This window comes from Hylaeus volcanicus, chromosome 8 (genome assembly GCF_026283585.1).
Source record: "Hylaeus volcanicus isolate JK05 chromosome 8, UHH_iyHylVolc1.0_haploid, whole genome shotgun sequence".
In the NCBI taxonomy this organism is placed as follows: Eukaryota; Metazoa; Arthropoda; class Insecta; order Hymenoptera; family Colletidae; genus Hylaeus; species Hylaeus volcanicus.
This window is the reverse complement of record NC_071983.1, coordinates 5789135-5811331: the sequence shown is the minus strand read 5'-3', so window position 1 is coordinate 5811331 and position 22197 is coordinate 5789135. Positions and strand designations below refer to the sequence as shown.

Below are 22197 nucleotides of genomic sequence, written 5' to 3'. Positions count from 1 at the left end.
CTTTTCGTTGCAGAACGTGCAACTGGATAATTTCTCGACGAGCTGGAACAACGGTTTGGCATTTTGCGCTTTGCTTCATCACTTCAGACCAGACGCTTTCGACTATAATTCTCTACGGCCGGAGAATCGCAGGATGAACTTCGACTTGGCGTTTAAAAAAGCCGAGTAGGCAACGATTTCTTTTATTTCCTTTAGTCTGCCCCTGAAAATAGATTGTCTGATAAGAAACACACGATCGACAAAGAACGAAAACGTTTGGAACGATTACGATTTCCGTGATTTGACCGTGTTTTTATTTAATATAACTTATCTGAAAAACAATGCCACAATATTACATTCATTCAAAGTATGATAATATCATATTTATATTGAATGTAATTTATAAACTAAACGGTTTCCGGTTTCGACGTACCCACACCACGGAAGTCGTAATCTCCCCTAATCATTTTTCAAGTAATATTTTTTATAATTTTTAATATTTAATTAGACGATATTCCTTGTAAGTCATGTGTGAGAATGACCTTTGTTTTAACGCCATTAAGGTGTTGTAACCCAGTAAATGGTTAATACCACCGCGAGAAAATTCGTTGATGGCGGCACCATTATCATTGTTCTTAGCGAACTCGCTGGGATCGCACCGTTGCTAGATGTCGAGGACATGGTGGTGATGCGACGACCAGACTGGAAGTGCGTCTTCACCTACGTGCAGTCTATCTATCGCCGTTTCAAGGATGAAGATTAAAAACTGACTCCAACGCTTCTCGACGGCGTTCCGCAGTGCAAACCCGACGTTCACCGACTCTCACGATTCAGTTTCCGTGAGACGGTTCACTTCCCGTTTAATTGGTCACCAAGGAAACTACGCAATTCTTCGTACGAGATGGGAGAGATGAAAAACATTCGAGGAGAAAGTTCCTCGTACAAGAATACCGAACAACGAAGCTCGCTTTTGCGCATCCAGCAATTTACGCACGACTTCCTGGCAGTCTATCGAACTTTTGTAACTTTTCACTGAAACTATGATGCAGCAGATAAATGGCTTCCTCGAACACGCAGTGCTGTGACTGGTGTGTTAACGAAACATCGTCAGTCGTTGCCAAAACCGATGTTAGCGTTGATTTTTCAATGGAACTCAAGGTCTTCTATGCCAAAGATTTGTGAAATAAATACGTGATACTAACAATTTTCTCCATTGGTACCATTAATTTTCATCGTTAACATCATCGCGAAACAAACTGTTTTTTAGATTTTATTATGGATAAAAATTAGGTATCGATGCGTAGGCGAAATTTCATTGGAGTAAAAGGTACTGAGGCGCAATGAACGAAAATTCTAAACAAAACGGGGTTTTGTTTAGAAAGTTTAGTTTATTTCTTGTAATCAAAATTATATAATATTTATGTTATAATTGATAGTACTCTATGAGGTAAACGTGTCTGTAGTCACGGTCATAGTCTTACATTGAATAAGTAAAAAATTATGGATAATTCTTTCGTGACCACACCCAATCTTGGATGACTAAATGTAAAAAACAGTAATATAGAAGCTCTTCCATTTTCAGTTCATTGAAGTTTTACTCAGACTTTTTTTTGTATCATGTAACTCGTCGTACCAAAGACAAGTGCATTATACTATCTCCAATATGGAGATGCTCTTCCCTATACCTTCGTTCGTAAGGCACCGTTAAGTACTCGATCACGAAACCTTAAATTAAAGAGTACTATCGTCTAAAGAATTATTTATATCATTTCTGTCTTCACCAAGCATTTCCTGCAACAAATATCAAGTTTAAATGTATAGAATAATTTAGAAATTGCAGATAAAAGGAAACTTAATAATACCTGTAGGACTTCGACTAGCGCTCTCGATTCATCTAACATTTCTTTATATATACGATTTTCCTCTTCCAGTTTCTCGACGCGATCAGATAGTTCTTTGTTTTCCTCTAAAGCGTCATCGAGCGCTATTCGCCGCCTTTCAGCTAATACTTCCCAATAGTTTTCGCTGGGTCCTGCTGTTGTAAGTACACAATAGACGTTTACACAATGGAAAATGAATTATTCGTGATGTTACTTGTAATAGATATACCTTCTGATGTCAAGTCTTCCACTTCGATCTTAATCTTATTCCCTCTTGCAGTTTGTACGCCCTTATCCTTAAGTGTTATTTTTTTACGCTTCTGAGCATCGTGTTTCGATTTATCGTTATGTTCCCTAAATTAAAAACATAATATTGTGCAATGTGTTCAACGTATACAATTATTGGTAGGCAATAGAATTTACTTACGGTTTAACTGTTTCCTTCGTTTGCTGAGCAGATCTGAGCATCCTCCCTCCGCCAACTAAGTTTTCTTTGTCGTTGGCTGCTGGCTGCAAAACGTGCAAAGACTTTCTGACCTTATCCTGTTTAGGTAAAAGAGAAAAATGTATGATGTTCCTCCAAGCCTTTGCATGCAATTAATTATGCTGTACTAATTTACAATTCCATGAGTACAATTAAAAATGAGTAAATTAATTATAATTCCACACTTACGTGAAATAATAAATTGTTATTAAAATGGCATATGACATATATACATTAATTAATTGCATTCGTAAAAACTAGTTATCGAAACATGATAGTTATTTAATTAAGTAGATAAATAAATGAAAATCATTTCTTTAATTGGAGTATTATACATTGTATAAATCGGTCAATATTTTTCGAAAGTGTAGCGTGTTTGATGCGATGAAAATAGCAATAATTTTGGCTTTCCTTAAAGATCGAAGGAAATGAAATATAATGAAAAAAGCAAGTCGCATTACTAACCTCAGAAGCAACAGTTTTGGCGGTAGAAACCTTCGTACCACCTCCAGGCCTCATGATAGTAGCCGTTAGAAAAACGAGAGAGTGTACGAAGAAAATCCAATCACGGTATTCTAGCAACGAACTAATCGATGGATCTTTAAAGTTACACTCAGCTGTTCTCGAGCTAATTATTCAGATGTTTCTGGTATTCAAAGGAAACCAAAAATATGTATTTCACGGTGAAACGTTCACCGCCGTCCCAACAACGTCCAACGGACATTTCCCTATCAAGTCAACTACACAACGCAGTAGTTTCCCGCGTTTTATGCGTAATCAGTAATCACCCATAGATCCGTTTTAAATCATAACGATAATAGCAATGAAAAGGGAATAATTTCTATAGGAACTAACGAACACAGAATACAAAATTTGTAAACGTTATACTATTTTAATAGACAATTGAAATTTAGCTATAAATATACACGAGTATTTTATATTTTCGTTACATTAGTTCATGTTTCGTCCAACTAGAATATTAAGGGAATATTACACGTGGCGACCGAATTTAAGTTGGCAATAAGGAAAGACGAAGAAATTGAAAATATAGCACTCTTACAGTTATTTCTATTTGATTACTCGTAATTTATTTTATTTGATATCAATACAGAAGGTTGAGAAGGTTGATGACAATTGTGTATTCTATTAAAAACTTACTAGATTAATTGCTTTTGTAGCCACCAGATAACAGCTGTTACAATTCAATATGGCGTCCAATAATCAGTTCACCGATGGGAATACGGTTCTAATATAATCATAGTTTATGTTGTGTATGCATGTGAAATAATAACTACACCGATGGAAACTGTTCCTAAAGACTTACGAGGATTAAGAGCTTGTTTGGTGTGCTCTTTGATTAAGGTATGTTATTTACAAGCATTCAATCCTTCGATATTAATTTCATTTGAAATTTTACGAATAAATTGTGTAATTACTGCTTGAAGTTCATTGCTCGTGGACATAACCTATACTGTTCTCGTTTTAGACGTTCGATCAATTTGAATTCGACGGTTGCGATAATTGCGATGAATTCTTGCGAATGAAAAATAATAAGGACAATGTTTTCGACTGTACAAGCTCCAATTTTGACGGGTGAGCAAGAAACAAACACGAAACGATGATCGCCGTAACAGTCTCTAAATCATTCTTACGCGTTGCATTTTAGTATGATCGCCGCAATGAGTCCCGAGGACAGTTGGGTTAGCAAATGGCAAAGAATAAGTAAGTAACAAATTTACATTCATGCGATTAAGTTAAGATTAAGCAAGAGAAATATTGTTACTTTATTCTTGTATACCTTTACAAAATTATAACAGTTACATTATCTTATAGTAAATCATAATATAAACTGTTACCCTCTGTCCAACATTTTGTTTACATTCGAAATTTTCGTAATATTTCTTCGAGCACCTAATAAACAAATTTCTCTCTTTCTTTTTAAATTCATGTTTTTGGCAGTGCAAATGACAACAATGCGAATCTCCACTTTGTGTTATGCTTATAAGTGTATTTAAAGGCGGTACTTTGTACAAATTTTGAAGCCAATACTTTGATACAAACAATACGATACAAAACAATGTAGCATGTATATTTGCAATTTAATAAGTTCGTTTGCCTGTCAGATTCTTTATGTTTAAATACTATTATACATTTATACAGAAGTTTTACTATGATGTATGACAGTATGCATAATTATTAAGGAACATGATCATGTGCGAACACAAGATTTTATCTTAACTTGTTTTAATTTTGTGTATATTTCGCAGTAATTTTTACATGTCATTTTCCATTGTTTTATAATCTTTTTAAACTAAGATGAAATGAAGAATAAGATTACCTTGCTAGTTGTAAACGTTACTATAACTGATTGTGAGATTCATTTTTTTTTTCCATCAGATCGATTTTGCAAGGGTGTATACGCGATATCGGTATCGGGACGATTACCAGCAGGCGTTATAAGAGAGATGAAAAGCAGAGGAATAGTATATAGACCACGCGATACAAGTCAACGATAATTTTGAACTTGTAAATGTAAGAAGATTATTATACTTTACTGTAATATCATATAATAGAATAATATTTTAGTTTTTATCTCGCGTCAGAAACTCGCTATGAATTTTATAAGATTTTCTCGAAAATATTAACTTGATTTGATTGATATGAACTTTTGTTCAGGTTTAAGAATTTCCTTACATCTTTTCGATCGTTTCGGCTACACTTATAATTTCGTAAGATTTCTTCGCAATTTTACTTTCACCCTATTCAAACGGACTATAGTCTTAATATTTCACTGTCTGTACAATATTTTGGAATGGACTAATCGGTAATATCTTTAAAAATTTTCAAATTTAAAGAATATATACATTTTACATGGAATCTAGTCTCCCGTATCATACACACGCCCGTATCATTTCACTTTTAATTCCACGTTCTTATTACGCGATAAATATTTAAAAATGTCAATGTTTGATTTTCTAATTAATAATTAAATGTAAAGTTAGTCTGTTCTGTTTCCTACAAATCCTTCGTGTAATAAGTTAATATGTGTACATTAAAAATTTACGAACGTAATTTCTTTTTCCTTATGCAGATCAGTATCAAATATGATTGTTACCTGAACATATGTTCGTGTGAGTATAGAAAGACGGATGCCGCATCACTGGTAAATGACTGTTTACGCAATTAAGCCATAAATTAGCACAAGTAACGTGATAATTGTTTTCATTATATACTATTCTGCCACTAGTAATGACTGTTAAACAAAGTGAACAACAAACGGCTTCTCCTTGATGCAAAGGCCAAGCTGGTAGTTCCGTAACAATCTGGAATGTTTTATAAAAAAAATTGTAAATGGAATTGTTAAGAATGTCTTAACAAAATTTATGAACGTACAATCGTGTCATCTTTTTTTTATAAAAATGCAAGAATTATTTTATAATAAGAATTTAGGTTAATAAGATATGTATAATGTGTTGCACAATACTATTATTTCTCACCGGTATGTTTGCATAAAATGGTTCCATTTCTGCCCAAATCCGGTCAATATCCATTAGCAATTCATCAAATCCTACTATATTAATGTCCATTTCTTTATACGAAAAATTAACACGCCTACAAACAGCCGCGACTTCAGCTAAGTCTAACGAGAAACAGCATAAAGTAATTATCGATTTTTTTTCCAAAAAACAGGAGTACAACAAACGAGTGAATTTACTTAATAATTTACTTACTGCAAAGAAAATTATATCCCTGTGCTGAATTTAAAACTTCATGCAGCACGAGTTCTGAATTAATACTTGTAAATATATTTGCAGCTACTTGTAACAATAATACACAACTTTCCATGTATTGCTTCCACTCCCAATACTCAGCCTGTAAATGCAAATAAATTGTCTTTTAATTTAATCTACGATTATTCTGTCTCATATATTTGTATAGAAAGAAAAGTTTAAGAACCTGATGCATAGCATCTGCTATTTGCTCATCTTCCACGCTCGAAGGTAAGAATGACTTAAGATCTAAACTAGGCACAGATCCTGATCGTGTCAGTGCATTTGGTGCACCATTCATGAACTCTATACTATTAATTGATATGGCGTCTTCCTTCTGAAGAACTTTGCCTTAAAATGGAACATAGTTACGAGACTGTTCGTAATACAGTGAATTAAACCATTTAGTATTAATAATATTATTTACCCGTTTCTATTGACCGTTCTTCTACCGCATCCTCGAGTTTAAGATTATCGAATGATTCAGAAATTTCTGGCACAAGATTGAAATCTGCAGCATTCGTGTTACCGATGTTGGATTTAAATTCTAAGTCTACGACAGTGTTTAAAGTATTTGATGCTGGAGTACTAGTAGCAGGCTGTTCCGCGGATACAAATTCTCCAAATTCGTCGGTTGATTGATTGTTAGAACTTGCGTTTAAGTCCGGTTCCGTTGATGGATCTGTTTCTTGAACCAATGCGCGCAAGGCACTATATTTATCCTCGACTAGTTGGAGATTCATAAGATCCTGCTGAGTGGGTTGCACTGTTCCCACTGAAACCTAGATAATATGTGATGTAAAAATAGTTCTAAACAATAATGACAAATAGCGTGGTTTATTAACACTGTAGTACCTTTTCTGACCATTCTAATTTGTTTGAAACATCTTTATCATTTGTTAAATTCATAATTTCTGTGTTCATACGACCTTTAACTTCGTTCTGGTCCTTGGGCGGATCATTATTTCTTATCACTGTATCCTTAAGTATTACTGTTTTAGATTGATTTTTTATTGTACATTTAGGAAACATTTCTGGTGAATCCAGTGTAGGCTGATCTTTACTCTGAGGTGTTGCATTTAAAGGTGCAGACGCGACTCGCAATTGAATAGCACCGTGCACGGATTTAGCATTAACGTTATTTTTCTTTGACTTCTCTACAGGTTTCTTAACACCTAAATTGTGGTTTGCGAGTCTGCTGCCGATAGCCGAGCCTTGTTTCGTGTCCCAAATGGGTACGCTCGGAGTGTTAGGAATCGGAGCACTTTGAAATTCGGAAAAGTCGTCGCAGGAATCCGTCGTAGGTGCATGCTTAGAATCCATCTGAGAGCGATTAATGTGTTTTGCATCTTTAAATACGTTATTTAAATCCCATACAGCGGTAGAAGAGGCGTGAGATTTATTATCGAGACATGAAACTTTTCCAGGTACATTGTTTGTCATTTGCATATTTAAATCCGAAGATATGATTCCATGTTGGTGCAATTTTGCTTTTCCTTTAACTTCCGAAGGATATCTACCATCCGGGCCAAGGAAATTGACTTCAGTGTTTTCGTTAAGGCTTTGAAATTTAGCTGCGGAATTCGTGTGCGTGACGGGTTGTAGATTCATTAAACATTCGATATTTAAGTACGGAGTAGGCGGAAATGGAAGCAAGTGTAATATATCTAGACTGTTAAAGGTATAAGAAGCCTGTGCAGCGGCTACAAGAGCAAGGACAATGTACAACTCCTGCTCTGTGAGTTGGCCAGCATACTTTTGATTCGCCAAATTCCATATATGACCAAGAACTTCTGTGGGAAGTTGACTAGTGAGCAACAAGGGAAAGACTTTGTTGGTGTCAACGAGCAACTCCGTTTGCATTCCATTAGATCTGACTTTGTCTTCTCGTACAGATTCCCATACCATCTTATAGATTGGTGGTAAAGTAGTGGAATTAGTCCATAGCCAAGTTGGCAATTGATTCAGTCTTTTATCCATGTGAGCTTTGTTCATCGTTAATAAGTAATCCTTGGGCCAAACTTTTGCTATGACGAGCTTAAGTTATGTGAACTCGTCGAGGAGAATAGTTTCATCCTTCAGCTTACTACCTTGGTACATACATCAAAGTGAACACTATAAACATCTCACTCATTTACGTGTGGTAATTACTAACATTTGCGCGTGTCACCAGCTTTACATTCGCCGTTGATGGTTCTCATTATGAAAGGCGTACGAAAAAACAACGAGACTTTTTCAACCACGCTACGAAATCAGATTTATTAATTCGAGACACAATAAAAAAAGTGCGTGACACAAAATTTGACAATTCAGGTGTCACTGGATGACCACTGAACAACGTCCTATTACGAAGGCCGATCCGCGACAAGTGCGATGAAGTTCGTTCAAAATTAGGGTTTAAGGTGCTTTACACCTGCAATTACACCTTCGATGCAATATTAATTTTTCATATCGTAATCGTTTGAAAAGCAACAAAATAAAATGTTACAGTACTTTCCGCGTTAACATACGTTTTATTACACTTTTACTGTTAAATCGATATTTTTCCCGGGGTGTAATTCGTCCCTTTCCATATTGATAACTTTAAACGAAATTTTCGTTCGGAAAATAAACGAAAATATCGTTTACGATAAAAGAAATTATTATTAAATTCATTAATTTAAAAATGCATATTACGGTAAATGTGGAAAAAGATTCATTTCGGGTTACATCATTCGTCAGGTGTAACTAGAAGGTAATCACATATAAACCACCTTAATGCTCAGACATGGCTGATGATTAGCATATGTTACTATTATTATTAGATAGCGCCACTTACTAAAGGGTCGATAATTATCGCTTCATTAAATAACTATTCATAACAATGAAAATTTGACGTATTAACAAACATATTGCAGTGTTTTAAAGCAAAATAATAAAAATAATTATTGACCCTTTAGTGGCGCCATCTAATAGCAATAGTAAGGAACTATTTTCACCACAAACTTGGGCTTTTTACCACCGATGGCGCTACTAATTAAAGGGTCAATAATTATTACTTTATTAAATAACTATTCATAACAATAAAACTTTAACGTATTAACTAATATACTGTAGTGTTATATAGCAAAGAGTCGTATTAATTATGCATTTATGATTCACTATAATATAGCGGACCAATGAAATTTTGGTCACGTGACCAACTCTGTTTACATCAAACTTCATACTCTCCTTGGTTATGTTTCGTAGAATAACTCACGCATGCTTGTTTAAAATTTATTGATGCCGTGAAGAAGTTTGTTAGGAGATTAAGATTGGTTATACACAAAAGGAAATCGTATTTCAAGATACGTAAGTAACCTCTTAATAATTTAATCGGCTTTAATATCCTGAATTAGAAATTTCATACTTGCTTCTCTAGGTTAGCGCGTAAGTGTTGAACAGAAACACCAAATTTGTAAGTCGCGTACGTGTTTACAATGTCAACCGATTTTTATATACGCTACTATGTCGGTCATAAGGGGAAATTTGGCCATGAATTTCTGGAATTCGAATTCAGGCCAGACGGTAAATTGCGGTACGCGAATAATTCGAATTATAAGAACGACACCATGATTCGAAAAGAAGCGTACGTGCATCAGTGCGTGATGGAGGAACTGAAAAGGATTATCCAGGACTCGGAAATTATGCAGGAGGACGATTCTTTGTGGCCTCAGCCAGATCGAGTCGGACGTCAAGAATTAGAGATCGTAATCGGAGATGAGCATATATCATTTACGACTTCGAAAACTGGTTCTCTGTTGGATGTGAATCAGTCACGAGATCCAGAAGGACTGCGTTGCTTCTATTATCTCGTCCAGGATCTTAAGTGCTTAGTATTCTCTCTTATAGGACTTCACTTCAAAATAAAACCTATTTAAATACTTATAATTATATTCTTACTCTGCCCACATTTAAGTGAATTTAATGTAATTACTTGATTGTAAGGAAATACATGATAATTTTTAATGATCCCATCATTTTTCTTCAATTGTTAATATTTATATGATTAAGGATTATTAATAAAAGAATGAAATTATGATAAAAAGCTGGAAGTAGATCTGAATCATACTTGCATTCTATTGTAAGATCTATTGTGTGATTGTTCTGCAAGAAAGATTAATGATAAAAGATATGAACTAGCTCCAAAGTATTTAAACGATTCACTTCATCCAATCTCGTTAAACTAAAGATGACCAAGGATCGTCGCAATTACTAACGAGAAGTTTCGTGTAAGTAGGTTATTATAGGTTATGATTGTTTGACCTCTGTGTCAGTAATCACAAACAATTTTTGAATACTTATATTTCAAGTCATTCCATTACATTTCTTGTTATCACTTTATTATTTTTCAAGTAAAATACAATTTATAATCATCACATAAATCATTTTTCATAATTCCATATTTAAACAAATTATAGATATATTTTTGTATATATGACGTTATAAAGGATGTTCAGTTTTGGAATTTCTTTATTTTCATATCGTTTTTATTGTAACAAATATTCTTGAAGCCTCAGGTCAAATGTAATCTGACTGAATACGATTGTGAAATTGTTAACCTAAACATGATATCTTGTCTCATGTTGACAGTTTATTGTTTGTTACAGTAATAAAATGTCTTCTGAGGACGACGAATCTGCCAACCAAACTGACAGTGAGGACACTGGTCGAGCTGTTACAGATTCTGTGTATTCAAGATTTAGATCGATCCAAGTATACTGCGAAATATGTAATGTAAACATTGTTGGAAACGAACCAGCTATCAAAAAGCATTTTGACAGTAACCATCCTTCCAAGGAAAAGTGCACTTACTGTAAGGGCAAAGTATTTATTTATATACAGATGCCAATCGATGATTCCACAGAGCAAACAAAAAGAATAGTTTATCATAAGTGCAATAGGCCTTAAGGAAAATACATTACTCATAAGTTTAATTCTTTATTGCAATTACAAAACAAAAAAGTGCTAAAGACTTTTTTATAAAATATAACCGAAGATACATGGATACAAGTAAACATGGATATAAAAATGTTTAAAATTATGGAAGCAGTTGTGCAACAAGAAATACACAAAATTCCATTCGAAAGAAGTTACCGTTGTACAAGAAATGATTGAATTTAAACTTACAGATATCTTAAAATTGATTCTAAATACAAAAGTATTTGTATATAGAATTATGTTTAAGATAGGTATACAAAATACATCGTCTTACATCTGTTTATAGAAACTTTCAATTTGCAAATTGTACTGTGATAGGTAATTTTTGCAATATTTAGGTTAGAAATATACGTAACTGAATGTAAGAAAATATCTTTCAGATCAAATTATGTACTACACATTCCGCCGACACTTGCCATTTGTGTTCATCGATATATTTCATAAATACTCATATATGTATTTTATAAAAATATTATATTATAATTTGTAATGAATATATATATACATATAGAATAGATAAAGTAATTTATTAATGTCTTACTTAAAAAAATATTTATATATTTATGAAAATGTTGCAAACAATTTTTAATAAATAATTTAGTATTTTATAGTTAAGCTATGTGTGCAGTGTTTATAACAATCATTATTAGTAACATTGAATTGTACTTTGTCCATTGTAGAATGTACAAAAATACAATAATACTGAATTCAACAATTAATAATCATTTGGATTTGATGGAATAGTAAAACTAAATTTTTAAGTAACATATTTGCGCTATGGTATCTATTACTCATACTGTATGTGCAACTTTCTGAATAAGCTATTCTAATACTTTCTTATCTTTAGTTTCCAGTAATTAGAATTCAGTTGCTTGATAAAAGCTTCATATGGACTCATAGAATACTATGTATAAATATTTCTCGTGTTTTCTGGAATTTGCTATTCATGTCTATGCAAACGAATGAGTTTTTAAAAATAATTTTAATCTTGTAGGATAATCTGTCATTACACCAGTTGCTCCAAGATCAAAAGCTTTCTGAAATTCTTCGTCTCTATTCAAGACCCAAAAATAAACCTGTGAACACACGTTTAAACATTTTTGGATGCTTAAAAATAATGAGTTTATAATTGATTGTTTCAAAGCCTTACGTGTATCCCGCGAGCTCTTAAATGGTTGAATAAGCATCGTCTCATTAGTAGTACATTAATAGTGCGCACAAGAATCTTTTCTAAAGGTAAAAATGTTGATTTCGGAACTCGGTGCCTGTGATAAAATTATAATTAATATTCACTTTATTTTACTGAATAGCAACTAACGTTTTAAACGTACCTTATATAAATGGAAGGTAGAAATATTTCCAGATGCGTTTCTTTTAAAGGCACAAATGGTAACAAGCCAGTATATAAGAGAACTATTAACAAGCTTACACGTCGCATAGAGAATAACAAGTTCACGTTTGGATTCTGCATAAAAGATAACATTCTTTAATCCTCTTATCATTTTAGTATGAATAATTATAAACTGTTTAAAAACTAATTAGATACCGTTTTATAACATTTCTGTGTTATCTTATCATCAAAATTTCCCCAAACTGTATATTCTTCGCGATTGTACTGCTTTATCAGTTCAGACACCTTTGATATAAGTTCATCATTGTTAATTTTAATATCAATATTAATTGGCATATTGGGAAATGCCTCGAATACTTCTTTCAATAGGGGAAACCGTCTCTCTTCTTCTTTTTCCGGACCAATATATTCTGCATCTATTAAACTATAGTTTTTAAATAATTTTATTTAACAATACACATCTATATATATATCATTTACAATTACCTGGATCAAAATCAATTGGAAGACACAGTTTCAATAGAGGTAGATCTTTGTAATCCAATTCTGAAATATTCTTATCTGTACCTGTACAGCGTAAAAGATTTTGATCGTGAGACACGACTACCTCTCCATCTTTTGTGAGTTGACAATCCAATTCCAACATTTCTGTTCCAATAGCAACAGCACTGAAACAATAAATACTTTTATAATGTATCAGTTAAGACAAATCATACGGAATAATTGTTCACAGGACTATCTTGTTTCTTTAATCATTGATATTCTTTATTGTTATTTTTTATTGTCTTATGACTTTGAGTACACTGTGACTAACCGTTTGAAGGCATACATCGTATTCTCATAGCCCTCCCCCGCTCCTAGAAAAAAATTTAAGTGTTTTTCACGTCAACAAAAATTATGATCATTATAATGATCTATAGATTATAAAAAGTTATAAAACATACCTCCTCTGTGGCTGATATGTTGACACGTAAATTTTACTTTTTTCTTTTTGTGCAATAACGTTGGATATTTAAACAATATCATCGACGTTATCATATAACCTCCGATTATCGTGTACAGTAACATCTTATATTAATCCGTCGTTTTTAATTCTGCAATGTACCAACTCATCGCCCTATTGTTTACACGAATTTTTATTATCGTGGGAATAAACGTATCGAGTGACAAAGTCTCAGTAGAAGATACGCGAGACGTTTCCTTGTTGACATGACTACATATCAAATAATAGTATTTTAACGTACGGTTATTAATTATTCATGGAATCCTTTAGAAGATATAACATGAAAAATAAATTTCGACTCCCGTACAAAGAATTATTGTATCTGTTATTTTTTAGTCTATTATTTGAAGAACACAGGAAAGTTAATTTACCATGTGTGTGTTAATTATTTAATACAAAATTCGAATCGTTAAATCGAATTGATTTCAAATTTATCGATAAAGTCGCACGAGAGGAAAGTTACCAAGTTCCGCTTCCCTTTCAAGTTACGTTTCTAATTGTAATTGAAACGTTAGCTGTAAATATAATTGCTTATCAATTTAATAAATAATTATGAAAGAAATAATTAATTATAGAGTTTTAATAACTTTGTCTAATGTATTAATTGCATGGAAACTAGAAATGGACCTTGAAGGTGAAGGGGAAATGGAAGTTGGTGACTTTTCCCTCACACAACACGATTCATGAATTCGAGTGATACTGGTTGAAATGATCGTTGATTCAAAACATGAAACTGACATCAACTAACGTTCGATCGAAAGTTTTGTTAAGCGTTATTGTATAAATGATTTCGTGAAGAGTAACATGTCTCTGTCACGTCTTTATTTTTGTTAATAATTCTCGAGAAATGGGAGGACTGCACTAAGTGGACTTTAAAATCATTAAAAGTTCCGAACCCAGATAACCTAAATACTGTTAAATAGGTAACTATATTAACCTGTTGGACGCGGAGCTTTCCCCCTAGTTCGGAGATTTTCCGAATACACCTGTCAAAACGAGTTTTAAAAGCTTCCTTTACAAAAATGTATTTTCGCCAGCGTTTCTCATTCGTGTGACGAGATGTCGGATTCGAATTCACCAAAAACAGATGCAAGCAGTCCAACACTTTCTCTAAACTTACGACAATTTCGTTTTCAAAAGAAACAACTGAAACCATTAAACATGTGTAAGTAACTCGTTACTTTCGATTTTCAATTTGTATGTCGTTATGAGCATTGTCCATCTTTTGTTGTTGTTTTAATCGGGAATAGATTCTTACGTGATCGTTACATCTTTTCGACGTACTGATTTTTTAATATTACATTTGTGCGTTAATATTAACGTGGAAATACGAAGAATAATACGTATTTTATCTTGGTTATAAAGAATAATATTATCAATAGTTGTTTTCTGATATAATTCTAATTCCCTTTCCTATGTTTGTCAGCGGATGATGACAGCAATCTAACAAGTTCTGAGATACAGTTTCGACGTAAGCCAGTAAATGTAATCGAAGACAGCGACAGCGATGCAGGCAGCTCTGCTAAAAACACAGTCTCTTCGGCTGACAAGGACAAGGTAGTATTAATTAATTGGGTATTGAGCTTTTGGAATGATTTGGAAAGGATACTGAGGAATTTTTTTATATTAACAGGAAGTACAAAGTAATGCAAATTGGAATAGCGATGATGGCAATGAAGATTCAAGGAATATTAGAAAGAGGAGTTATAAAGGTTCTTCTAAACAGAATAAGAAGAAAAGAAGAAAATTGAACACGGAAGAGGATATAGATATTGATTCTGATGAAGCAAATTTTAAGGATAAAGTGTTTGATAGGTAAGCATCTAATAACTGAAAATTTTAGTAATTTTAACTCTTTCTCAATGGTATTTATAGCGACGAAGATTCAGACATGGAAATATCTAACGAACTTACTGCTGATAAGAAGGCAGTTTTGGAGTTCATGCAAAATTCTCCTGTGTCCGAATTACTTTTAATGTCTCAATGTTCTCAAAAGAAGGCAAACGCTATTATAGAAGCGAGGCCGTTTAAAGACTGGAGAGACTTGGTTGAAAAGTTCCAAAATTACAAACATTTGGATACAGAGCTGTTGAATTCAGCTCAAGTAAGTAACAGTCAAAATCGTACATCTTTGTTATGTACAGTAATCAATATTAACCCTTTAGCTGTGGCGAGCTTCAAGTGAAAACTGTCCGCGGGGCGATAATCGCGTGTCGGTCGCTGAGATGAAACTGAGACTGAATTACTTTGTTGAATTACATGTTGCATGTTTATGCAACACGTAATAGTATGTCATATAATATATCAGCTCAGTGAGAAAGATAAATAATATGCTTAACGAAATTTACTAGGGCTACATATATGCCTTTCACAAATAATAATTAATACACAAGAGCGTAAATATACGCCTTTTGCAAATGAATGACTACTTTCTTAGGGCGTATAGATACGCCTTTCGCAGGTAAACGATTAAATTCAATAACGTTACTCGAATAAAACAGGAATTACTAGCCACAAGACACGGGGTAGGAATTCTTATGAAGAAGTGTCTCCGTTTATCCACGAACATCGAAAAGGCTGTAGCTGCAGGAGCGTTAACCATCACGAAGCAACCGAGCGGATTATCGCCAAATCTAACGTTAGCTCCGTATCAAATGGTTGGCTTAAATTGGCTGGCCGTGATGCACGCGCAAAACGTGAATGGCATACTCGCGGATGAAATGGGTTTAGGAAAAACGATACAAGTAATAGCGTTTCTTACGTATTTGAAAGAGGCTGGTCTCAAGGATGAAAAGGATGGGCCGCATTTGATAGTTGTTCCTAGTTCGACCATGGGTAAATAAATTTCGTAGATTCCATTGGTCTTTATATTCCTATTTACAACGTACTTTTAACCTGTGCAGAAAATTGGAATAACGAGTTGCAGAGGTGGTCGCCTGACTTGAAGGTTGTACGATACTTTGGTTCTCAGGAAGAGCGAAAAGAGATGAGAATGGGTTGGCGAAACGGTGATCTAGACGACGTTGATGTACTCTTAACCACGTATAATTTAATTAGCAGTACACCGGAAGAACGACGGTTGTTCCGCGTTATGCCGATACACTATGTGGTTTTCGATGAAGCTCACATGTTAAAGAATATGAGCACCATTAGATACGAAAATCTTGTTAGAATCAATGTACGTATCTCTCCTCACATGTACAATTCATTTATTCGATTAGATAACTAACACGAATTATAATAATCTTCTTAGGCTAAATATCGAATTCTTCTAACGGGGACACCTCTACAAAACAATTTATTGGAATTGATGTCGCTGTTAACATTTGTGATGCCTTCGTTATTCGCCGCTAAACAAGCCGATTTAAAGAGTTTATTTGCAAAGAATTCCGTAAGTGTTAGGTAGCTCGATAGCAGTAGCGGTAGCAGTGATCTTTGAGAAAAAGGATATGATGTTTTACGTGGTGCTGTGTATTCAATTTTAGAAGATACCAGCAGTTAAAAAAAACGGCGAACAGCCACTGTTTGAGCAGGAACAAGTTAAAAACGCGAAGCAAATTATGAGACCGTTCGTGCTTCGTCGATTGAAGGCCGAGGTTCTTCGAGATTTGCCTGAAAAAACTGATCGCGTAATAAGGTGTTCGATGACGAAGAAACAACAAAAATTGTACAAAAATTTAATCGCCAAATTCTCGGAGGAAGCCGATCAGAGCACCGAGGTTAATGGCGTCGGGATGATGATGCAGTTGAGGAAGCTGGCCAACCATCCACTTCTAACGCGAGATCATTACGACGAATCCAAGTTAAAAGTAAATTTACACTTCTAGTTTATTTATGTAATAAAAGACTCGAATTTTTTCCTACAATATTACGACTGTTTACAATTTTGTGTTAGATAATATCGGAGAGATTGGCGAAAGAGCAAGGATATAAACAAAAGAACGCGGATTATATACTCGAGGATTTGCACTGGATGTCCGATTATCAGATAAATCAATTAACGAGGACGTATAAAAGCTTAGCTGGACTAGGCTTACAACAAGAACTCATTCCCGAGGCTGGTAAATTGAAAATATTGGACGATTTATTGCCGAAATTAAAAGAGGATGGTCATAGAGTGTTAATCTTCAGTCAATTTACAATGGTATTGGATATCTTGGAGGAATATCTAACGATCAGAGGAAAGACGTATTTAAGGTTTGTTTTGTGTATTAAATGTCGAGTTTACTTCGTAATTTCTTCGTAAGATGTCTTGCCAACTTTTATATTTTATGCGATCGCGGGAATATAGATTGGATGGAAGTACACCGGTAACGGATAGACAATTCTTAATAAATCAGTATACGGAAGACGAAAGTATATTTATATTTTTATTATCTACAAAAGCTGGCGGTTTGGGGATCAATTTAACAACCGCGGATACCGTTATAATCCATGATATTGATTTTAACCCGTACAACGATAAACAGGCAGAGGATCGATGTCACCGAGTGGGTCAGAAAAGGTATGCAATTAAAATATAATAGTGCGAAAAGTGTTCGATTCGTTTATAATAAGGGAGTAACTGTTTTTAGACCAGTTACTATAATTAGATTATTAAGTGAAGGTACTATAGAAGAAAATATGTATGAAATAGCGAAAGATAAACTGCATCTCGAACAACAAATTACTCGAAACGAAGGTAAGTGTCACGAATTTTTTCGTTTTGTCATTTTAACCATCGAAAATAAAATATGTTCATAGAAAACGAAAGCACGGACCGAAAGAGCGTGTTGAAGTTACTTAAGATGACGTTAGGTTTGGATCACAATAAATCCTTGTCGTTGTCTTCGTCAAAGAACGCAAGAACGAGTAACGGAGTAGCGGACAACGAAGCGGATAGCGACATAGAATTTAAAAATTAATCTTCTACAACACATATTTTTTACTAGCAGAAAATTTGACATTTTTATATGTATCAGTAAACTTTGTGATAAAGTACAGCTACAATTGCACAAATGAAAGAGATCAGATTTGAAGAAATTTAATCGCACGTCTTTTATTTAATGGTTATATGCGCGTACACAATTGTAATTTACGATATTTATGAATTATTAACTCAATTTATGTTTTATACATCACTTATTAAACCATTCATGTATTTGTACAAGTATATATTTAGAATCGTATATAATTTTTAATTCTTTGTGCTTGTGTCTACGTCCGAATATTTAATTATATATATTTTTAATGTAAATCTTAGGAAAATGGTTAAGACTGCGCAATACTTACTAGTAATACGGGAAAGAATAAAGACCTGAAAATGAACAACAAAAAACATGATGATAAAATAGAGCATAATACAAATGGTACGTCGAAATACATATTTATTTGATATTACTGTACTGACATTCCTCAAGAGATTAGTTGATCAATGTACAAAACCATTAAAGGTATTACACTGCTCATCAGAGTTCATTTATTATGTTGCAACTTTTCACAGACCAAATTGCACGATTATATAAATGAATTGAATTTTGTTTAATTCTGAATATTATTTTATTTCTTTTTAATTCATTAAAAAATACAATGTACATAGACTGAAAAGAGAGGTTATCAGTTTTCTACCAGAATCAATGGATTCATTTTAGCACAGTAGAAAGCTACGTCTGATCTTTCTAGTCATTTATTTATCGCAATGCATTCAACCTTATTCGTATCTTAATACGTTATGATCGATTGTAATTTTGTTATACATATATATACCATCCATCTGGGTGGCGTGGATTCGTAATTTGTTTTATAATACTTCCATCGAAACAAATTTCGCTTGCGTTCATTAAACTGATCTTGCTCGAGTAGTCATGTAAAGTATCTAGAGATTGGAATCCAAGATGTACCTATAGAATGCTGCAGCTGTAGTTACGTGGAAAGAAAGGGAAATCCCGTGACGTCATTGAAATACCTTTCTACAGTTTCTACCTTCAACTACGTACATACGCACGCAATTACGTATAAATGGCAAAACGCATTATTTCATACATTTTATGTTTATTATCTACAGCAATAGCAACAAGACAAGTTAGAATCACTTTTTGAACATTTTTCCCTGAATTTTGATTTATCTTACAGTAAAAGTACTTATTACATATATTATACGTAAAATAACGTAAGTAGACGTCGCGGAAAATTCTGTTTCTTTCATCTGGCTGTTTTCTGTTTCGATAATCCGTGACGTAAACCGAAAACCGCATATTACCATGATCGGAATCTAAAGTCGTAGAATGCAGTCGTCAGAAAGTTCAGAAAGCCTGGAAAATTCCCCTGACATTTCCTGAATAATCCTACTACCGCCAATCGACGCAAGTAATGCTAACTATTAGATGGAAATGTTTAACAATAATCGCACACAATAACCTGTAACCGTTGTTAAATTTATGCGACACGTTTTATACAATGTACTGGAACTGCAGTGTAACGTACTGTAACGAACATATGTATTTTGTTACTTTTCTTCGTAAAGATTACAGGTACTTGGCAAGATTTTTATCTCGTTTAAGAAAGCTTAAAAATAAATCAACTTCATCATTTCATTGACATTTTAGATTTAGAGGGTTTCCGTTCATCCTCATCTTCGGAAAGATTAACTTCTCTAATGATAATCACTTTTCCTTGTTATTAAGTTGTCGGTAATATCGATAACATTCGGCTGCCCGGGAAAAGATGTACGGTTGGTAATTTTACTTAACAGACATTGGTAAAGAAAAACCCATTGGAAGTTCCTCATTTACGTAGCAACTACTCATAAATAAGAATAGATGGAAGGTATTTGATTTGCGTCATACTGAGAAATATTTGTAGCTTTATAAAAAATCCTGTCCTCCTTCATTCTTTTAACTGAACCAGCTGTCGGGGTTAATAGATATTTTCCTCTAAGGTTCTCGGAAATTTCCATACAATCTTCAACGATCTCGTTATCTAAACCTAAAATTAGCGATGCAATCACGCCACAAAATTACATTTTATTAGGAAATTTGTAATAATAATTATACAAAATGGTAAACACGATTTAATATGCCCTTATTTTACACATAAATTGGGATTCGAGCAATGCGTTGGTACATTTAGAAAACTACTAGTGTTTATTCGTTAGTATTGTTTGTCAGACGGATAAGTATTGTATGATCGATTTTATATCAACATATAATCGCGTAATCACTGATTACTAATCAGTCTGCAATAACCTCCCCCATATTTGTCTCCCCTCCACGCATTGTGGAGTTTCGTGCCCCTTAAAACTAGCAACCAGCAATGAATTTCCTGCAAAGAGGGTTGCGAATTAAAACACTGTACCGCAAAGGAAAACTCTCTTTGTTCTAATTATTATAGTATCGTAGCAAGCTGGTACGATACGTCTGAAAATGATGTATCGAGCCAAAATAATACGTGCATTAAACGCCTTGGTAGCACCGTAAACACACGCGTGTTTTAATAACAATCGCGTTAAGTTTAGGTTCGTTCTCTCGTGCCCCGTACCACAACAGTTTACCAAACTGAGAAACGCAGAGAAATATCGTTTCAATGAGTAATCGCAAAGTTTCAATGAAAATGTTATCGAATTACAAGTAGCTACTCCACTGTAGCTATTCGAATATTTATAAGAAAAAGACCTTATTATTTATGTTTCATGTTGGACGGTTTCTTCTACCTGCGATGCTTTTCGAGATGCTCATGAATATAGGTGTTCCATCCTGAACTTTGCAAATTGTCGTTTGCAAATCACTTATCATCCCTTGAAGATGGATATCGATCGATAATGAAAGATAGATAAGTAATATTTTTCCACGCTTTATCTGCATGTCAGGTTTCTCGAATGTTGAAGCAATTGCAAATTTTATGTTGTTCAGGTATATTTAATATTTTGACCAATTTTATTGTCAGGAGATGCATTCTTATAAAGAAAGATATTTTCAACGAAATGTAGAAAAGTAGGATTCTTCCCTAAACATGTTCGCGATATATGCGTAGTAAAAGTTGTGTCGTTCTCCGCCGTATTGCGCTGTTGTATCGATTTAAAATTACGTTAGATGGTTATCAAGAATTATCACGTCTTTCGAAAAACAAGGGTTAGGATCTGGAATTTTTAACCGTTGATTAACATCGCTTGACTCGTTTTTAAAAACAATTCCACAACTATCTCATTGGCTTCGAACGACACGTCTTATCGTATATTAATTTTACACGCGGTTTTCCTTAACCTATTAACTACTTTAGAGTCTATCTCAGTAATCCATCAAAGGAATACAGCGTTTTCTTATTTTCACTTTTTAAATACAGGTTATCAGGGAAAAATAAAGGAGTGTAAAATGAAAAGGAGAAGACCGCATTTACTTCGTTACAATTTTAAATTAAGTTTAAGTTTCACTTATTTATTTACTTAAGCAAAGTGGTTCAGCAGTGTCTGGGAATGAAACATCGAAATTTCTTATTATATTATTAACTATAGAAATTAATTCTGTGCTCTTATATTCACACATTTATTTCTTTTGTTATCAGAATACCACCCTCCTGAATTAAGTTCAAGTTTCATTTATTTATTTATCAGCTCAAGCAAAGCGGTTAATAGTCGAGGTGTTCCAACGGTGTCTGGGAATGAAACATCGAAATTTCTTATTATATTATTAACTATAGAAATGAACTCTGTGCTCTTATATTTACACAATTTATTTCTTTCGTTACCAGAATACCATACTCCTGAATTCTCAAGACCTGATGGACCTGAGGTACATGGC

General features: G+C 33.8%; 6 protein-coding genes across 9 annotated transcripts; 3 read left to right on the top strand and 3 right to left on the bottom strand.

The window, feature by feature from the left end:
* Positions 1 to 1317: 1317 nt before the first annotated feature.
* On the bottom strand, positions 1318 to 3348 carry LOC128881225 (geminin). Of its 3 annotated transcripts, none has more exons than XM_054132035.1 (5): positions 2809 to 3348; positions 2287 to 2402; positions 2089 to 2213; positions 1842 to 2011; positions 1318 to 1770 (listed from the first exon to the last, which is right to left on the bottom strand). In XM_054132035.1, exons 1-5 carry the CDS (start codon positions 2860 to 2862, stop codon positions 1711 to 1713), a joined length of 525 nt encoding a protein of 174 aa, XP_053988010.1. In that variant the 5' UTR covers positions 2863 to 3348; the 3' UTR covers positions 1318 to 1710. The 3 variants fall into 3 exon arrangements, with proteins under 3 accessions (XP_053988010.1, XP_053988011.1, XP_053988009.1); XM_054132036.1 differs by having other exon boundaries at positions 1842 to 2014; positions 2287 to 2369; positions 2809 to 3328; XM_054132034.1 differs by having other exon boundaries at positions 1842 to 2014; positions 2809 to 3327.
* Positions 3349 to 3525: 177 nt separating this feature from the next.
* On the top strand, positions 3526 to 5845 carry LOC128881227 (transcription elongation factor SPT4). 2 transcript variants are annotated; one of them, XM_054132037.1, is made up of 5 exons: positions 3545 to 3705; positions 3830 to 3936; positions 4010 to 4065; positions 4741 to 4875; positions 5435 to 5845. In XM_054132037.1, exons 1-4 carry the CDS (start codon positions 3643 to 3645, stop codon positions 4857 to 4859), a joined length of 345 nt encoding a protein of 114 aa, XP_053988012.1. In that variant the 5' UTR covers positions 3545 to 3642; the 3' UTR covers positions 4860 to 4875; positions 5435 to 5845. The 2 variants fall into 2 exon arrangements, with proteins under 2 accessions (XP_053988013.1, XP_053988012.1); XM_054132038.1 differs by lacking the exon at positions 5435 to 5845 and having other exon boundaries at positions 3526 to 3705; positions 4741 to 5002.
* LOC128881222 (synergin gamma-like) lies at positions 4275 to 8646 on the bottom strand. The gene is made up of 6 exons (XM_054132029.1): positions 6969 to 8646; positions 6541 to 6895; positions 6301 to 6464; positions 6075 to 6216; positions 5841 to 5983; positions 4275 to 5666 (listed from the first exon to the last, which is right to left on the bottom strand). The coding sequence occupies exons 1-6, from the start codon at positions 8106 to 8108 to the stop codon at positions 5442 to 5444; spliced, it is 2169 nt and encodes a 722-aa protein (XP_053988004.1). The 5' UTR covers positions 8109 to 8646; the 3' UTR covers positions 4275 to 5441.
* A 613-nt stretch (positions 8647 to 9259) lies between these two features.
* LOC128880917 (protein mago nashi homolog) lies at positions 9260 to 10103 on the top strand. Its single transcript, XM_054131476.1, has 2 exons — positions 9260 to 9443; positions 9514 to 10103. Exon 2 carries the CDS (start codon positions 9572 to 9574, stop codon positions 10010 to 10012), a length of 441 nt encoding a protein of 146 aa, XP_053987451.1. The 5' UTR covers positions 9260 to 9443; positions 9514 to 9571; the 3' UTR covers positions 10013 to 10103.
* Positions 10104 to 11059: 956 nt separating this feature from the next.
* Positions 11060 to 13788, bottom strand: LOC128880916 (lysophospholipase D GDPD1-like). The gene is made up of 7 exons (XM_054131475.1): positions 13368 to 13788; positions 13238 to 13280; positions 12910 to 13091; positions 12619 to 12839; positions 12404 to 12537; positions 12223 to 12337; positions 11060 to 12148 (listed from the first exon to the last, which is right to left on the bottom strand). Exons 1-7 carry the CDS (start codon positions 13489 to 13491, stop codon positions 12023 to 12025), a joined length of 945 nt encoding a protein of 314 aa, XP_053987450.1. The 5' UTR covers positions 13492 to 13788; the 3' UTR covers positions 11060 to 12022.
* Positions 13789 to 14101: 313 nt separating this feature from the next.
* Positions 14102 to 18871, top strand: LOC128880915 (SWI/SNF-related matrix-associated actin-dependent regulator of chromatin subfamily A containing DEAD/H box 1 homolog). Its single transcript, XM_054131474.1, has 13 exons — positions 14102 to 14349; positions 14464 to 14591; positions 14853 to 14983; positions 15060 to 15241; positions 15302 to 15530; positions 15928 to 16261; positions 16330 to 16604; positions 16680 to 16817; positions 16912 to 17235; positions 17322 to 17623; positions 17718 to 17930; positions 18001 to 18107; positions 18170 to 18871. Exons 2-13 carry the CDS (start codon positions 14486 to 14488, stop codon positions 18328 to 18330), a joined length of 2502 nt encoding a protein of 833 aa, XP_053987449.1. The 5' UTR covers positions 14102 to 14349; positions 14464 to 14485; the 3' UTR covers positions 18331 to 18871.
* The last annotated feature ends 3326 nt before the right edge of the window (positions 18872 to 22197 follow it).

What these genes read in the sequence shown, in the direction of transcription:
- LOC128880915 (XM_054131474.1), top strand. Translation starts at nt 14,486, where the DNA reads ATGTCGGATTCGAATTCACCAAAAACAGATGCAAGCAGTCCAACACTT. An exon ending in CTTCGGCTGACAAGGACAAG is followed by an intron (nt 14,984 to 15,059) that starts GTAGTATTAATT and finishes TTATATTAACAG; the next exon opens with GAAGTACAAAGTAATGCAAA. An exon ending in ACAAATTACTCGAAACGAAG is followed by an intron (nt 18,108 to 18,169) that starts GTAAGTGTCACG and finishes ATATGTTCATAG; the next exon opens with AAAACGAAAGCACGGACCGA.
- LOC128881225 (XM_054132034.1), bottom strand. Translation starts at nt 2,862, where the DNA reads ATGAGGCCTGGAGGTGGTACGAAGGTTTCTACCGCCAAAACTGTTGCT. An exon ending in CCAAAACTGTTGCTTCTGAG is followed by an intron (nt 2,403 to 2,808) that starts GTTAGTAATGCG and finishes TTACCTAAACAG; the next exon opens with GATAAGGTCAGAAAGTCTTT. An exon ending in GGAAGACTTGACATCAGAAG is followed by an intron (nt 2,015 to 2,088) that starts GTATATCTATTA and finishes TACTTACAACAG; the next exon opens with CAGGACCCAGCGAAAACTAT.
- LOC128881227 (XM_054132037.1), top strand. Translation starts at nt 3,643, where the DNA reads ATGGAAACTGTTCCTAAAGACTTACGAGGATTAAGAGCTTGTTTGGTG. An exon ending in TGGTGTGCTCTTTGATTAAG is followed by an intron (nt 3,706 to 3,829) that starts GTATGTTATTTA and finishes TTCTCGTTTTAG; the next exon opens with ACGTTCGATCAATTTGAATT. An exon ending in TAGCAAATGGCAAAGAATAA is followed by an intron (nt 4,066 to 4,740) that starts GTAAGTAACAAA and finishes TTTTTCCATCAG; the next exon opens with ATCGATTTTGCAAGGGTGTA.
- LOC128881222 (XM_054132029.1), bottom strand. Translation starts at nt 8,108, where the DNA reads ATGAACAAAGCTCACATGGATAAAAGACTGAATCAATTGCCAACTTGG. An exon ending in AATTAGAATGGTCAGAAAAG is followed by an intron (nt 6,896 to 6,968) that starts GTACTACAGTGT and finishes CATATTATCTAG; the next exon opens with GTTTCAGTGGGAACAGTGCA. An exon ending in GGGATATAATTTTCTTTGCA is followed by an intron (nt 5,984 to 6,074) that starts GTAAGTAAATTA and finishes GTTTCTCGTTAG; the next exon opens with ACTTAGCTGAAGTCGCGGCT.
- LOC128880917 (XM_054131476.1), top strand. Translation starts at nt 9,572, where the DNA reads ATGTCAACCGATTTTTATATACGCTACTATGTCGGTCATAAGGGGAAA.
- LOC128880916 (XM_054131475.1), bottom strand. Translation starts at nt 13,491, where the DNA reads ATGTTACTGTACACGATAATCGGAGGTTATATGATAACGTCGATGATA. An exon ending in ACGATGTATGCCTTCAAACG is followed by an intron (nt 13,092 to 13,237) that starts GTTAGTCACAGT and finishes TTATTGTTTCAG; the next exon opens with TGCTGTTGCTATTGGAACAG. An exon ending in CTACCTTCCATTTATATAAG is followed by an intron (nt 12,338 to 12,403) that starts GTACGTTTAAAA and finishes ATTTTATCACAG; the next exon opens with GCACCGAGTTCCGAAATCAA.